The sequence below is a fragment of the Phaenicophaeus curvirostris genome, chromosome 6, assembly GCF_032191515.1.
Source record: "Phaenicophaeus curvirostris isolate KB17595 chromosome 6, BPBGC_Pcur_1.0, whole genome shotgun sequence".
In the NCBI taxonomy this organism is placed as follows: domain Eukaryota; kingdom Metazoa; phylum Chordata; class Aves; order Cuculiformes; family Cuculidae; genus Phaenicophaeus; species Phaenicophaeus curvirostris.
In genome coordinates this window covers 45260046-45275527 of record NC_091397.1, presented here as the reverse complement: position 1 = coordinate 45275527, position 15482 = coordinate 45260046, and the positions used below count along the sequence as shown (strand labels likewise).

The 15482-nt window shown below is 41.8% G+C and overlaps 1 protein-coding gene across 4 annotated transcripts in view; it reads right to left on the bottom strand.

Moving 5' to 3' along the window:
* FYCO1 (FYVE and coiled-coil domain autophagy adaptor 1) overlaps positions 1–15200 on the bottom strand; it is a 45516-nt gene extending 30316 nt beyond the window's left edge. Inside the window, exons 1-4 of one of the 4 annotated variants that reach the window (XM_069860056.1) lie at positions 14947–15200; positions 5770–5954; positions 4203–4309; positions 2427–2552 (exon numbers count right to left, since the gene is read on the bottom strand). In XM_069860056.1, coding sequence (XP_069716157.1) covers positions 2427–2552; positions 4203–4309; positions 5770–5824 — 288 coding nt within the window. In that variant the 5' untranslated portion in view covers positions 5825–5954; positions 14947–15200. The remainder of the gene's footprint in view (positions 1–2426; positions 2553–4202; positions 4310–5769; positions 5955–14946) is intronic. The other 3 variants (XM_069860054.1, XM_069860057.1, XM_069860055.1) reach the window with 3 other exon arrangements.
* Positions 15201–15482: the final 282 nt, after the last annotated feature.

Sequence of the window (15482 nt, the reverse complement as noted above, 5' to 3'; positions counted from 1 at the left end):
AATAACATGGTCCCCAACAGTTAAGTATCCCTGAAAGAGCAAATTTAATTTGCCAGCTGGTTTTTGCCCTCATTCACCCTGCAGATATCTGAATATTTCTTCAGGGAGATGCCATCCCTGCCCTGCGCACAGACGCTTACAAGTCTTTTTCCTAACTAGGCTTATTTAGTGAATATCTTAAGAACAGTAAAAAAAAAAACCACTGGAAGCCACTGAACTAACCCTATCCTTATTCCCAGTTGTTTATTGATTTAAACTGCAAAGCCTTTTTTAAACATGGAGGTACTAGAACTAAGGTATGTGATGTGGAGGAAAATATTTACACAGCAGCTACAAGTAGCCAAGGACTATTTGACTAGGAAGTAAAACCATGCCACCACCTGCTAAAATACTGACAGAATTCAGGGAGGCTGGCAGTGTCTGGTATTGCCAGTGTTTCCCATTTTGACTTCAAACACTGTAGCTAAGGTGCAATGCTTGGCTGCAGCACTGTAGCTGGTGCAAGGTATGGTTGTAAAGACTTGGAAAGAAATGTATTCAGTGTATTCACCTTTTGAAAGGGAAACTACCAAAAGTCACTGTTCATCTAATGCCACCACAGACAAGGCTCTCTGTTTAATCAACAGCTGAGCAGTTTTCAGGTTATTCTTGCTTGCTTCCCTGCTCCACCCCTCTAGCATATTATGCACCCTAGTATCAGAAACACAGCAGGCAAAGCAGAAGAGGAGGCATTAATGCTCTGTTAAATGTTTGACTGTACTTAAAATGAAACTGCCTGGTACTCTTTCCTCCTTGTTTGTTTCCACCTTCTAAAGTCAACAACTACGGTTCAGTGAGCAAATAAACAACATTTGGAAACCTTAATGTTCTATCCAACCAGGTTAAAAAATTGGCCGCTCATTTCCACTTGTAATGAAGGGGAATAACTAACACTTGTTTCTGTCATCTGTCATTTCATTTCTGGACCCGAGTCTGCCAGCTCAGCTATCTGAAAAAACTGTTATTTTTAGAGTTCATATACCTAAAGCACAAGCTAATAAAGTTAAAAGTCTTCCACAAGCTAATTTCTATGGCTGCAGAGAAATTGAAAAAGAAAACATCCTTCTTGCAAACAATAATTTCCAACGTCATGCTAACCATCAAACAGCCAGAGGTACTGAAGAAGGAGGAAAAAGCAGAGCTGCCTTTACACACGGTAAATGCAGTTGATACCACAGGCAACAGATTGTTGAAGTCTACAGCACAGTCACTTTTCTAGACAAATCAGGTTAGTTACAGCTGTTGAGAATTTAGGGGCCAGTAGCTACAGTCAGAGGATATTCTCTGCAGCAGCAGTCACTGTCCTTCTCCAGCCTTCCTAGAAGTAGTGGGAAAATCAAACCAAATTTCCATGGCTTTCCCCTGTTTCCCTTTCCAGAGGTAAAGCAAACAGGAGCCCTTCTTTGGCTTGTTTGCCTTGGAACAGCAAAATTCAGTATTGCCCAAGCTGCTGAGAGAAGAAAGTGAGGTAAGGGACACAGAGCCTGCCTCTGCTAGAGTATCACAGCTCTCTTTCAGATGGCTCAAGACAGAATCATCTAGAGCTGCTGCGGAGGAACTGTTAAGAGAACAGAGAAAGCTGATGCAAATAGTAACTTGCTGATACAAGTAAGACTGCTCACAGATAATGTAACTGAGCATTAGGCCAGCACCACCACACTATCGCCTCTTTTACCCACACAGGAAGTTCTTCAAATGATTCTAAAGACTCAGACAGGATCAGCACACAAAGCTTCTCATAGCACTTACTTCACCCACTCATTGAGCTGAAGACATGGCTGTTACAAGATTAACCTTTCATTACTGTATCTAATAAAAATAAAGCTTTTTCTCCTGTTCACGACAGCTTACCCTAGAGAATAATAACAAACATCCTGAGGCATTACATCACACTATTTGACACGGAGGAACGAAGTTGAGACAGAAGATGAAATGCTGCTCTCAGTCAGTTCTCCTCATCTCTACTGACCAGTTCAAAAAGCCTTAAGAAATGTCAAACGTGGTGAATCTTTCCTGTTACTCTTAAAGCAAGCCCTGCCTTAGGCTGTGCTAAAGATGACAAACTCTACTCTTGACAATTTTTCACTCTTTTTTTAGAGAAAATTGCAATAAGTTAATGAAAAGGCAAGGCACAACCAGAGATGGACAGGACCATTCAGTTCTGTAAGTGGTCTTCAAAATAAGAGTCAGGCTATGTAATCCTATATAATTTAGTGCCTGAGTAAAAAAAGTAACCCTGCATCTTTATACTTTACATGAGAACTGAAAACAAAATTCCCAACATTTTTTTTCTGTATGTTAAAAGCCATGTATTTTCTTTTGGTGTCTATTGCTGTCTGAAAAGACATACCAAACCACATGCTATGATGCTTAACTGACATACTTACTTCTGTAATAGACTTGACAAAGCGGATTCCATCATTAGCTCCTTTAACTTTTGCCAGACAGTCACAGAAATAATCCCAGTAGTCTTTTCTGTTCCCCAGCAATGTGCTTTTTTCTTTCTGGTCAAACTTAAACAAGAAAACCAAAAAACAATGAGTAAAACTTAAATATAAATAGCTAATTGGAATTCTCTTCCTCCCTCAGAAACATGTGGTTTTGTGGCTTCTCTTATTTTTAGCCAATGCATTCACAAAGGAAAGAGACACTGTACTGTGCTAATGCAATCCAGCAGTTACAAAAAGCCACTTTACAGACAGTAGCAGATAATAATCATAGAATCATAGAATAACCAGGTTGGAAGAGACCTACCGGATCATCGAGTCCAACCATTCCTATCAAACACTAAACCATGCCCCTTAGCACCTCGTCCACCCGTGCCTTAAACACCTCCAGGGAAGGTGACTCAACCACCTCCCTGGGCAGCCTCTGCCAGTGCCCAATGACCCTTTCTGTGAAGAATTTTTTTCCTAATGTCCAGCCTAAATCTCCCCTGGCAGAGGTTGAGGCCATTCCCTCTTGTCCTGTCCCCTGTCACTTGGGAGAAGAGACCAGCACCCTCCTCTCCACAACCTCCTTTCAGGTAGTTATAGAGAGCAATGAGGTCTCCCCTCAGCCTCCTCTTCTCCAGGCTAAACAACCCCAGCTCTCTCAGCCGCTGCTCGTAAGACTTGTAATGTTCTGGGTCTAGTTAAGATACAGACATACATTCAAAACAGCTGAAACAAAGATTTCCAGCACATTCAGCAGCTGTTCAAGAGCAACAAATTAACAATCAGTAGCGGAGAGACCTAAAATCAAGTGTGGCAACAGGATGGATGGGACCTTGGGCAGCCTGGCCTAGTGGGAGGTGTCCCTGCCCATGGCAGGGGGATTGGAATTAGATATCTTTTAAAGTCTCTTCCAACTCAAACCATTGCTTCTATGATTCTGACACCTGTATGTATAGAAACCCTTGCTCTAGCTAAATCACGTTCAGAGCAGCAATGCAGTGAGGGTATGGACTGCAGCTTGGACCATTCAAATCCCAAAGGATTCTTAAGCTTCTGCTGAAGCCTCTGCAACCCAATTAAAACTCCCTTGCCTAGATTAAGGCTAGATTAGCATGTCTTTGTTGCAATCAGTGACATGATTAGCGTACATGTAGCCGTAAGACTATGCAAACTGGATTTCAGTTTGCCCAGCAGTGTCCTCTTTTATTTAAATTTTGAGGATGGCCAAAAAGCAGCAATCCAGATTAAAATATCAGCCTTTTGTGCTAAGCTTTCCATACAATAAAAATGAATTTCCAAAGTGAAATTGCTAAAAATTCTGTAAATTTCTCACACTGCTACATCTCCACCATGAAAAGCTTACTACCATTTACTTCCCATTAAAATGTTGTCAAGATGTCATTACTATGGATTTTCCAAGAAAATTTGGCAGGATTTATATAGGCTACATCTCTAAAATCAAGCACAACTCTTTTAGATCAACAGAAAAATGCCTTACATTCTTCAATCAAACTGCCAGTGTTGCCTTTTAATTACGTTTATTTACTTTCACTTGAAATAAGTACAACAAGCAGCACACACTCAGTCCACTTATTGGAAAAAAAAGAAAGAGAGTCTCAACTGGATATTTATGATTATTTGAGTTAAACTCCACATACTGAAGAGGCAATAAGAGAAAACAAGGACCAGCTTTGATGTTGTATTACAAATTACACAAATAACTTTTACCTGTAGAAGATACTCAAGCTTGTAGGAGAATTTTTGCAAGTTGACACTGTCATCTGTGATTGGTTCCCCACCTTCTTTAAATTCTTTACTTAATTCAGTCACAGCATCTTTAAAATGAGATATCAAAATGGTTAACTAATGCAAGAGATATAGCACTGAGTCCTTATGCAACTAAAGAAGTGTTATTTCAGCCTTAGACATTATGGATGTGTATTCAGTTTCTTTCAGTCTTAACAGTGCAAAAAGCTTATCAATGCTTGCAATTGAACATCACCTACTAAAAAAACTACAGCTCAAGTTATGTCAATCTGTTATACTGACTACTACTTCTTAAAAAGAGCGAAAGCTCCTTTTGAGACTTAGCAAAAACTAGTAACAGAAAATTGCTAACTGATTCTTCAGCAGAGGAAATTGCTGTATCATCTGCATATTAAGGTATTGCCACAGGACAAACAGAATTCTGATTAGAAAGGACAAAGCATGTAATCTGCTAAAGGGGATCAGTAACACGAGAACAGTCATTCAGTCAGCACATTTATCTTCTCCATGCTTTATTCAGGAAGGTTCAGCTGGTGCTGGTTACAAAACACAAATTGGAAAAATAATTTACATAAAAATAAGAATACAGCAACTCCTCTTCCCTAAAACCTACATTGGCAGGGGGTAAGGAAATCTCAAATTAAAGCAAACTCTGCTGCCTCTTTGGCTACTTTGGCCCCCAAAGGGTATACTTCCCAGGATCAGAAATAACTGATTTTGTGCTTCCTTTCCACTTGTTTCGTACTTCTTTCAGATGCCTGAATGAGGCTTAGCTCCCAATCCCACTCGATCCCTTTTGCGAATGCAAATCTCTTCTTGTTAGCAGGCACACAGATCTCCTTTCCATGTTACAAGAAGGTCTGGATTCCCAGCTTTGGTGCATATCATACCCTATATTTAATAAAAATCTAAAGGAAAAATATCTGGATCTTGGTATAGGCAGCTGATTAGGACAGAGACAGAGCAGGAAAATTATTATGGACCTGCTGCCAATTTTGTCTGCAAGAGTTGTGGAAAATTAGGTTAGCTGCTGCTAGTGAAGGATAAATCAGGTGCACAGAAAGCACATTCCATTGCAACAACAACAGATCCAGTTCTCCAGTACTTTTCCTCTGGGTCTTATTTCCAAGTTAGGTTTGGCCTCCTGTTATTTTCCATTCCCACCTTAGCAGTAATGCCACACCAGCTTCCCATCAAGGGAGAGTCTGAAAACCAGGCCTCCTCTCACATGAGGTTTTGTAACAGCATAGCTCTACTCATGCCAACAAAGTCCTAGCTCACACTGCACAGACTATAAACAATTTTTTTTAATTCTAAGCTTGTATGCTTACATTTGCAGGATTTAAGAATTTAGGATCCTTCAAAAAGTACAGCACTTCTCTCACCAATCAGTCACATCACTATTGAGTGCACGGCAGATCTTGAACTACACTGCACAAAGGTGTTGCACAACTGAAAATGCAGCTCCTAACCTCCATGAAAGATGCAGTCCAACCAACAGAATGCATCCGTCAGCATGGCACTGTACCTTGCAAGTCCCTGATAATCCGCTGCAGCTGGCTTTCACCACTAGTTGCTGCCATCTCGAAAACCCAAGGCGCTCCCCTTCTGCGCTGTTAACCTTTTCATCCATCTAGATAAAATCAGCAGAGTTCATAATCTTGATGACCATTGGGCTGACGGAGATTGTTCTTCTCTGTGACAACTGCAATTCTGTAAAAGTCAAAACCAAAATTAGTCTTCGTCATCTCAAATGAGCAGGAGAGAGGTGCTTTGGCATTTTAGATCCTGTTTAGTAATGAATTCCCACAATGCCAACACTTTTCCAGGAACCTCCTTTATATTCCCTTCCAGATTTCAGTTTTCATTTCAGTTATTTCTCCAGTTATATCTTTCAAAAATACTGAACAAATCTCAGACAGCAATTTTCTCCTGCTGGAGTTACAACACAGTTAGCCTTACAACCCAGCTCAGGCTGAAATTTCATGCAATCCATCTTGTAACCTTGACAGAGGTTCTGATGACACAAAGCTTTCCCTCCCAAACTTCCCAGTCAGATGTTCCCTACAGGCTGCAGAGAAAAAAGATAGAACTACTTTCCTGTTTAAGGGAGACTTTCAAGACACAAACTCAGAACCGGCCAAGAACTCAAAAAGTCATGCATGTTTGATTCTCTGGCATTGGAGCATATTTTTAACTCACAAAAGCTACTAAAAGATTTAGTACCGGTGACTGGTTTCAGCAAAAGAAGTATCTCTCACCCTGTCCTTGGAACCCACTGTTCCCAAGACGTGTAAGAGGACACCACTTTATTTTAAGCTATGTTACAGTATCCTTGGCTAGATAAATATACCTTTCACCACCTTGCATTAGAACAATGAGAAGTGAGTTATATCTAGCACTCATAAAAATCTTTCATTAATTCAAATTAATGATTTAAAATTAACTGAAAGCCTCAAACCTTTTACTAAAAGAACCATGCTCGGAGACCCAAACTTTCAAACACTAAACTAAGAACAATTGTTGAAAAAATGCCACAGAGAAACTGCACAGGGAACTCAATAAGAATCCTTTTCAAAGGCCTTTCACAATTCTGCCTGCGATGGTACAGCCAAGCTCCCAAGCAAGTGCAACACCCAAAGTACTGACTCTTTAGAAAATTTGATGTAACACTTCAGTGCTTTTGTTATCATCCAAGCTGAACAGCAGTGAAATTAAGTTGCAATTAAAATCTCACAAATTTTTGAACTACAAATGTGATTAGGTCAAATTACTAAATTCCCTTTTTCTTTTCTTTCACTCCCGAAATAATTAAACTGGCATGGCTGAAGTAAGTGTTTGAATGAATCAAATGGACCATCCTTCTACCCTATGTATTGAGTCATGGTTCGGAAATGGTCCTGATGTGATTCTGTATTTTTTTCTTTTTGAAGCAAAGCAAACCTTGTCACAGCCATACAGAAAGAAACATAGTAAGAACAACAAAAAGGTTGAAACTAGGCTTACTACGGTGTTTCTCTTAATACTTGTGTGTTGCTACCTGCTAGCTTCCATTTCTATATTTTGATGGCAGTTGCTACATCATAACATAACTGTCCTGTGGACCATGTGCTGCGAGGGGAAGTGCCTTGGCCTGCAAAATACCCACAACTGTGTTGTTTCACAGAGAAAATGCCAGCACAGCATAAACCAGCCAACCTTTTGAGGTGGCAAACACAACTTTTCACCCTAATTTAACAGTACTACATAACCAAGATTCCTATCTTGATTCTACGGAGCGATCAGCTAAAGTACCACCCTTCCTGGCAACTTGCTGAGTCTGGGTACCAGTGTTAAAAAAAGCAAGAATAATAAACCAAGTGAGTCAACGTTTCCTTTTCTAAGCAGGCACAGTAATATCAGCCATATCTGTCCAGTTTGGCAACTGTTACAGAAAGAAGCTTAAGTGAGAAGACCCTGCAATGTAGGCAATAGAAAGTCAAAATATGCAGACAAACCAAATACTCCAGCTCACAGAAAGATGAAGAAGAGCAAGGGCCAAAAAGGGGATCCTGCCCATCCTTCCCAAAGGCCAAAACCAGTTCCAATTCCAGAGGTCAGGAAAACAGCAAAGAGGCCAACTGCAGGCATGTACAGAGTGCCTGGAAGAGATCACAGTTGGAAGCTGAGCCCTTATTTTACCATAGAATCATAGAATAACCATAGAATAATTTTGCAACAGCCAGCAGGACACAAGGCACCCTATGGTAGACAGATGCAGCACGGGATCTGGTCAAGTGCTAATTCCCCACTGACTACCCAAGCAGGTATTTACTGGGGAGGATTAAGGCAGTTTAGAGTTACTCCAGCCCCAAAAGCACTGCACAAATTAGCGTGCCTGCCCAGAAGTCATAGATAAGTGACTGCTGTGCACACAGGAGTTCAGTGGCACAGTGCAAGGGAAGGCGGTGTGTTCCCAATGCATTGATCCTGTTGTGCCAATGCAGCCCAAGACATGCATCTTTATTCCTGTCAGCATCTCCTAGGCAGAATGCTAGGAGAACCTGAACAGAGATCACATCTCTGCTGAAGGCATGTAGCCGCACAGCCCACTGCTCTCCCCTCTGCTCCCAGTCACCCCTTTCCTCAGTACAGGCAGCAAGGTTTAACATCTTACCCCTTCCCTACATCAGCTCCCAGCCATGAGACATGCACTTACTCCCTTCTCTTCCTGGAGGTGAAGGGGATCTTTCAATATGCGCTACTGCCCAAGGAGAATGTGCTGAAAATTTTTCTGTCTTATCCTCTGTAAAATAAGGATCAGGGTATTTCTCTCTTCCATGGTCCTCCAGAGCAGCTCTTAGAATATACAACCCATCCCACAGAAAAGTGCAGAGTTCTCACTTTCTATGGCAAAGAAAGACAACAACGTACCTTAACTGTTTTCACAAGTTTTCAAAATAGGAAGAGCTTCTGTAAACACCTGATCTAGTCCTTCCTGATCACAGAATATTTCTCCCAGGATTGTTTAGAGCACAACCCCGTTCCTCCAGCATTTCCTATCCTGTTATGTATGTCTGTAAATACCTGCTATGTGAGAACAGCATGATGCATGTGCCTGGCATGAGTGACCCGCTTTGGGTCAAAAGCTTTTTAGGTGATGCGTTGTTACCTCTTATATAATAGCATTTGACTAAGGCCAACAGCATTAACTTGCAAAAAAAACCCACAGGGCTGCAATGACATCACACTAAGGGCCTGGCACAGAGAAAAGCAGAGAAGTCAAGACAGGGCATGTCATCAGTCCCTCCTCTGCTGATGTCTGAAGGTGGCTACTCCCTCTCCTGCTGGTTTAAGTGCTGGTGTGGGGGTGACAATCTTCTTTACAGAGGAGGATATCCTGGAGATTAAAGAAAGAAGCAGAAAGGAAACAGCCCACTTACAGGAAGAGGAGAGATTTACCTGAGGAGGAGCAAGAGACATACAAAACAGCAAACCAAATGTAATGACTGTAATTAAATTGTTTAGTGGAAAAGCTACAATGACCTACTTTTAATCTGATTTAATCAAATTTCTCTTTGTGTTACTGTAGGCATATCCATATCTCCAGCAGCTACATTTTTTTTTACTCATTGGTGAATTTTGGCCAATCTTGACAGAAAGTAGAGGTCTTTAATATATTACACTCCTCATCTGCAATCAGAAAAGGAAGGCAGGAGGAAGTCCACAAGCAGAGTTTCTCTTGGTTGATAAAAAGGCTGCAGTGAGACTTTACTCATAGTGTGATACCAGAGAATCCAGTCCGCACCCAAATACTAAGCACAGGGCTCTCACTAAGGACATGGAGTAATTCAACTAAAAAGTAGATCGGATCCACAAGACAAGTTCATTGGAAAACAAGGTCCACTACTTTCTACTGCTTAAGGAAATATTTCATGTTAACCTAACTGCTCCGATCTAGTCATTCCAAAGAAGGGCACTTCATCACATGGCCCCCACTGGTATCACAAGACCAGTGCGCCTGCAACACTAAACCTGTTCTAACACTCTGCATGAAACAAAACAGGCAAGTGAGGGTACTGAGCCAAATGCTACATTCATGAGTCACAACTTTAACCATGTTATTCCCTCGTGTAATAACGTGAGCATCATTTGTCCCATAAAAGCAGATACAGGCTGATAACTGCAAGGCACACTTTGAGAGAGCATGTGGAAAAACCAAACTACCTAGTCATACACTTGGCTATAAGACACACTGACAAAAGAATACTGAATGCAAACCTCACGGCGAACACAAGGGAGCAACTGGGAAAAAGCAGTCTCTGCCTGTCAGGACCACAACGCAACTGATATAGTTTAATAATTTTATTCCAGTAATTTCTGGAATTTACTGCAGTTGGGCTGCTAGCTTTTCTGATTTTGTACCATGCAGGTACATAAAATTGCACATCCAGAGTGGTAAAGAACTCTTTGCTGGAAATAAAGGTCTGAGGTAAAAAAAACAGCATGACCCTTCCGTCGTGAATACACACATGCTTTTACTCGACACCTCAACACTCTGTGCTTTAAGGCATCATATAAAGATATGTGACTGGCAAAAACATGCACTGGATTACACTGAATAGGACAATTAAATACAACTGGCCTGAATGCCAGCTAAGGTTTTCATTTGGAATTTTTAAGCTTGGTTCCATTCCAAGAAGTGAAATTTTCTTGCCAAATTAATCTTCCCCTTTTGTTTTCTATACCAACAGACCTTCACACTTCCATAACAAAAATATTCTGGAGGAATATTTTTTATTGCTTTTAGTACTTCAAACAGGAGACCATGCTGCAAACCTATGCTGAATTTCCCATAGGCTCATCCATACAAACCTTGTTTTGAAGTATTTGGGCATATAAACATCTACTAATAAAATACTTCTTGCAGAAAATAAGTGTTGAGAAAAACAAATTCACAGAGTATCGTAGCACTGCAGAAAAGAGTAGCTAGATGAAAAAAGTGCATTAAAACATTCATGTATTTTGCAAATGCCTGGCAGAAAAGTAGCATATTTATAGTCAGGGACTCATGACAGGAAAGCCTTTTTGTGGGGAGGCTCTTGCACTCTAGGGATATTTGCATTTTACAGCATAAGAACACAAACCAACAACAATCACAAAATGCTGCTTGCACCCCTAACCTGACAGGAGACACTGACACAAAAGAATCAGTAAAGTTTCGTGTATTTGTGCAAATTTCCCTATTCCATGGACAACAACCCTGCATTCCCCCATCCATTCCTTATATTTGCAAGCTGTTCTTAGATCAAAACTAAGCAAGTAATACATGTAGACACGTGGCACAAAAAGAACTCCATGAAATAAGAGTTAATTTTTAACTCTGAGTGGGGAAAGCTGGCAATCCAAACAATGGTTTGTTGTGTTTTTTTTAATGCTGCACCTGTCAAGTAGGACCTCCACTCCAAGACTCGATTTAAACCCTTTTAAAACAGTTGGACTTGATCAACTCTGATGTCTCTTCCAACTTTAATGATTCTATGATTCTATCAAAACATTACACTGAATTTTGCCAAACAGGAGAAATGTGTTAGACCACGGACATGGTTTCTTGATATGGAGAACACGGTGCTTTGTTTCTGTTATTCCTCACATCAAAAACTATTGAACAACACGAATGACCACTTGCTGCAAACAACAACACAGGGATGAGCTTGTACATATCTCACAAAGACATCACCTTGTCAGCCCTGTCTCATGACCAGAGAAGTTGCCTGTTTGAGGAAGAAGTTACTTCAGAAGGAGAAGAGTGCACTTCTGGTAACAGGAATTGTCCTAGTATCACTCTTAAACTCACCCGGCCTTTTTTCTTAGAACACACCAGGCCTCGCCCCATGTCAGGAACGCTACGCTGTGTTTACTAGCATTTACAAATTAACCTAACCATAACTCTCACAGAGATTTGCTTCTCCTCAGCTACTCCCATCGTACTTCACTGCCCCTATGGAAACATATCCTTGTCACCTCAATGCTTACACAGTGAGCTAAAAACATAGTCTTCATTCAAGAGCAAAATGACTTTTCCCCCCTTCATACTCTCAATTCTTCCAAACCATTTTCCCCATGTCCCTGTGAACCCTCCCTGCCACAAAACTTGCTCCTCCTCTCCGTAACTCACACAACCACTTAAATCTCTTACACAATCTTCAAGCCAGGCACCTAATACTCAAATGCTGCTCTGAGGAGCACTATATAGGTACCACATAGAATCATAGAATCACCAGGTTGGAAAAGACCCGCAGGATCATCAAGTCCAACCATTCTTATCAAATACTAAACCATGCCCTTCAGTACCTCGTCTTCCCATCCCTTAAGCACCTCCAGGGAAGGTGACTCAACCACCTTCCTGGGCAGCCTCTGACAGTGCCCAATGACCCTTTCTGTGAAAAATTTTTTCCTAATGTTCAGCCTAAACCTCCCCTGGCAAAGCTTGAGGCCATTCCCCTTGTCCTGTCCCCTATCACTTGGGAGACAACCTCCTCTCTACAACCTCCTTTCAGGTAGTTGTAGAGAGCAATGAGGTCTCCCCTCAGCCTCCTCTTCTCCAGGCTAAACAACCCCAGCTCTCTCAGCCGTTTCTCATAAGGCCTGTTCTCCAGCGTAACCAGCTTCTGCAAAGGAGCATTGGTGATTCATGATCCTCAACTTGCTCATTGTGCAAGCCTGGAGTCTTCCAAATATCTCATATTCTTGGGGTCTCCAAAGTTGCTCTCTGAGAAACAGAAGCCGTGTTAATCTTCTCAACAGTCTTGGCCTGCCTAACGTTCCTTAGCCACCTCTGAGACTTTGAGAGAGTTAAAAGCAACATCCATTACATCCTAACTCTGAATAAGGGCTTTCCATAGCAGGATTTTTTACCTCTGTATCTACTATTCCACACTCCCCCTCCAAGCTGAGGTTCCAGAAGCACTTCAGAAAGCTACCTCCAATGTCTGGTTGGTGGGTGTTGAGACTTGCCCAGGTCCAGCATCCCACTTGTCCTGCAGCAAGCCAACAGCAGCAGTAGCTCCCAAGGGCAAGACCCGGCTTATACATACTTCCCAGTGAGCTAGGGACAAGCAGCACAGAAAATTATAGGTTTTGGCCATGCATGCATAAATCAAATAGGCGGCAAGGCAAGCACATTAAGCAAAAACCACGCTGAGACAACCCAAACAGACAGGTCACTGAGTGAATCATGATACCCAAGAGTCGACAGCAAAAATTCTTGGTTTCTTCCCTCTGTGGCAGGAAGTAGAGAGTATTTCCTCTCTCCCTCTTTCCTCACGGGTTTCCCAGTGAAGATCACTATTTAGGGGGGAAAGGGAAATTTCAGAGCTACAAACCCCAAAGATTTAGAAGCCGCTGGAAGACAGGTCTGTATGAGACTGCCACTGCTGACCCAGTCAGGAACAGACAGGCTCACACATGACGCAGGCTTGGCATGAGTCCAGTTATTCCGGGATATCCTGATCTAATCTGTTCATGTTCAAAACCTAAGTCAGCCTGCAGCAGTAACAAGACCCTTCCTGTGCTCATCCTCCTTCCCAGCAGTAAATCAAATACCATGGTGGCCACACTCTGTGATTCACTGGTTAAAAATATCTCTGCTAAGACCACTACACCATCAGCAATCACAGAATACTCTGATGAACAAAAACATTAAATTAAAGAGAAGGGTAGACGAGTCAAGGCCCTGTGCAGCAACAGGTTCCCAGTGCTATTCCAAACATTGAGACTGAGATGCTCAACATAAAAGGTTTTGCTCCTCTACCAGTGTTATAAACTGTAAAGCCTTCTTCTGAATACATTTCAGTAAAGTATTTAGAATTACTACTGCTACAGAATTTCTGGACACAAAGAGCCACCACTCCCTGGACAAACTGGAATTACTGCACCAAAAGATCAAGTAGACTAGATATAAGCTGCTAAAAAGTTTCCTTGCACTGGCAAAACAAAACAGAAATAAAAACACAGTGACGTAAATAAATAAAAATAATAATAAAAACACCTAGGGCTCTTACATTTCCCTTTAGTTTAATAATCTCAACAACATCTAAAGAATAATACGAGTTCAGTGTTCACTTGACAAATAGCCAAACATGATTTTTTAAGTGTGATCAACTAAGAAAAACAAATAACAATCTGAATTAAAAACTATTTTCATGACTACTTTTTCTTGAGTCCAAAAGATAATTTCTGCAATTTTACACATAGTTTTCTCTACATTTTGAACAGTTTTCTCTCCCTGGTCATTCCTCTAGTCTTGATCCCCATCTGACCAAGTCTTAGCACCCTCCGGGATGTTAGTACAAATTATTCCTTTTATGTAACCCTCTAGCAGTTGAGAAACTGACTGCAAATACAATACACCCTTTCACTGTTATCAGATGGTGTATGAAAGAGGCTCCTTGATAAATAAAAATCAGCCTCCATAATTAACTAACTGCCTAATCAGTAGAATTAGTGAAACTACATTCACAACACTGCCAAATATATACATTATGCTAGAACAAGAGAGGCAAAATCAACTATCACTTGGTTTCTACCATACTACCTTAGATACAATTTTTTAACTGCAGCGCATTCTTCTAAATGTGAATGTTTGGAAACAGCATTTGGAACATATTTTACATTCAAGTGATCCCAAGAGGTTCACTGTAAGACTTCAGGAAATTGCCTTGTACACAATAATATCTGAAAAATATAAACTGCCTTGCAGCAGTGCTTTTTATCTCCTTTGCTGCACATCCTGCAACTTCGTATCAGAACCAAAACCAAGTAAAACACCAACAGAAAACATGCTGACAAGTCAGAGTGCGTGTCGTACACTGAAACTTTAACCTCAGGCTGCCTCATTGGGTGCGTCAAGTCAGCTGGATAAAATCAAACACCCACTTTCGGTATTCAGCATGAAAAAGGAAAGGCCTGGTACACTTCCCTCTTTGTTTACACTTGAAAAGTAACTCAGTTTCAAACGAGAAACTGAATTGGAGTGTGACAACTAGGGCAGACCAATTCCACGTGCCAAGCAAACCACTGCATGGGCAAAAACGAGCAGGAGGCTGGGTGCGATGATCTGGGCAGAAAACACCAGGGCCCTGAGCACTTAAGAGGCAGCTGCAGCAGCAACAAATTATTCACCAGCCTGCAAACCACGGCACAGCCCCTCCACAGCCCGACTCACCACCGCAGGACCTCTGCCCAAGGAGAATCCAGAGCCCAACGGCGTTGGACGACCATTTCACGAAAGCCTCCCTTTCTTTTTTTTGTTTGTTTTCCTTACTCGCTCTGGATTACCGGGATCAATGTAAGCTGGAGGAGGGCTGGCTGCACACCCAGCATCTGCTCTGGAGACAGACCCAGCGTGCCAGAAAAACTCTCCCTGTCCGCCTGCCGCAGATTTGCCGACACAAGGGCCAGCAGGATTAGGACCGCAGCAAATATTTGCCTGTCAGCGCTTTATAAGGGGTGATGGCACGGGCACGGGCAGGTATTCGGTTTCCAGCAGGGTGACCCTGCTCCTCCTGCAGCTGCTGTGATCAGTGGGGAGAACTCAGAGGGTCCATTCTGGGGTGAGTGAGAGGGGAGAAAACAGCGGGCGGTCCTTATGTCAGCCTAAAATCATCGCTTGCCAGGTGAAAATGATGACACCTGAAGTGATGCGGGATGCTGACTGCCAAGGTGCTGGTCCTGAGGGACAAGCAGCTGCAGGGTGCAATT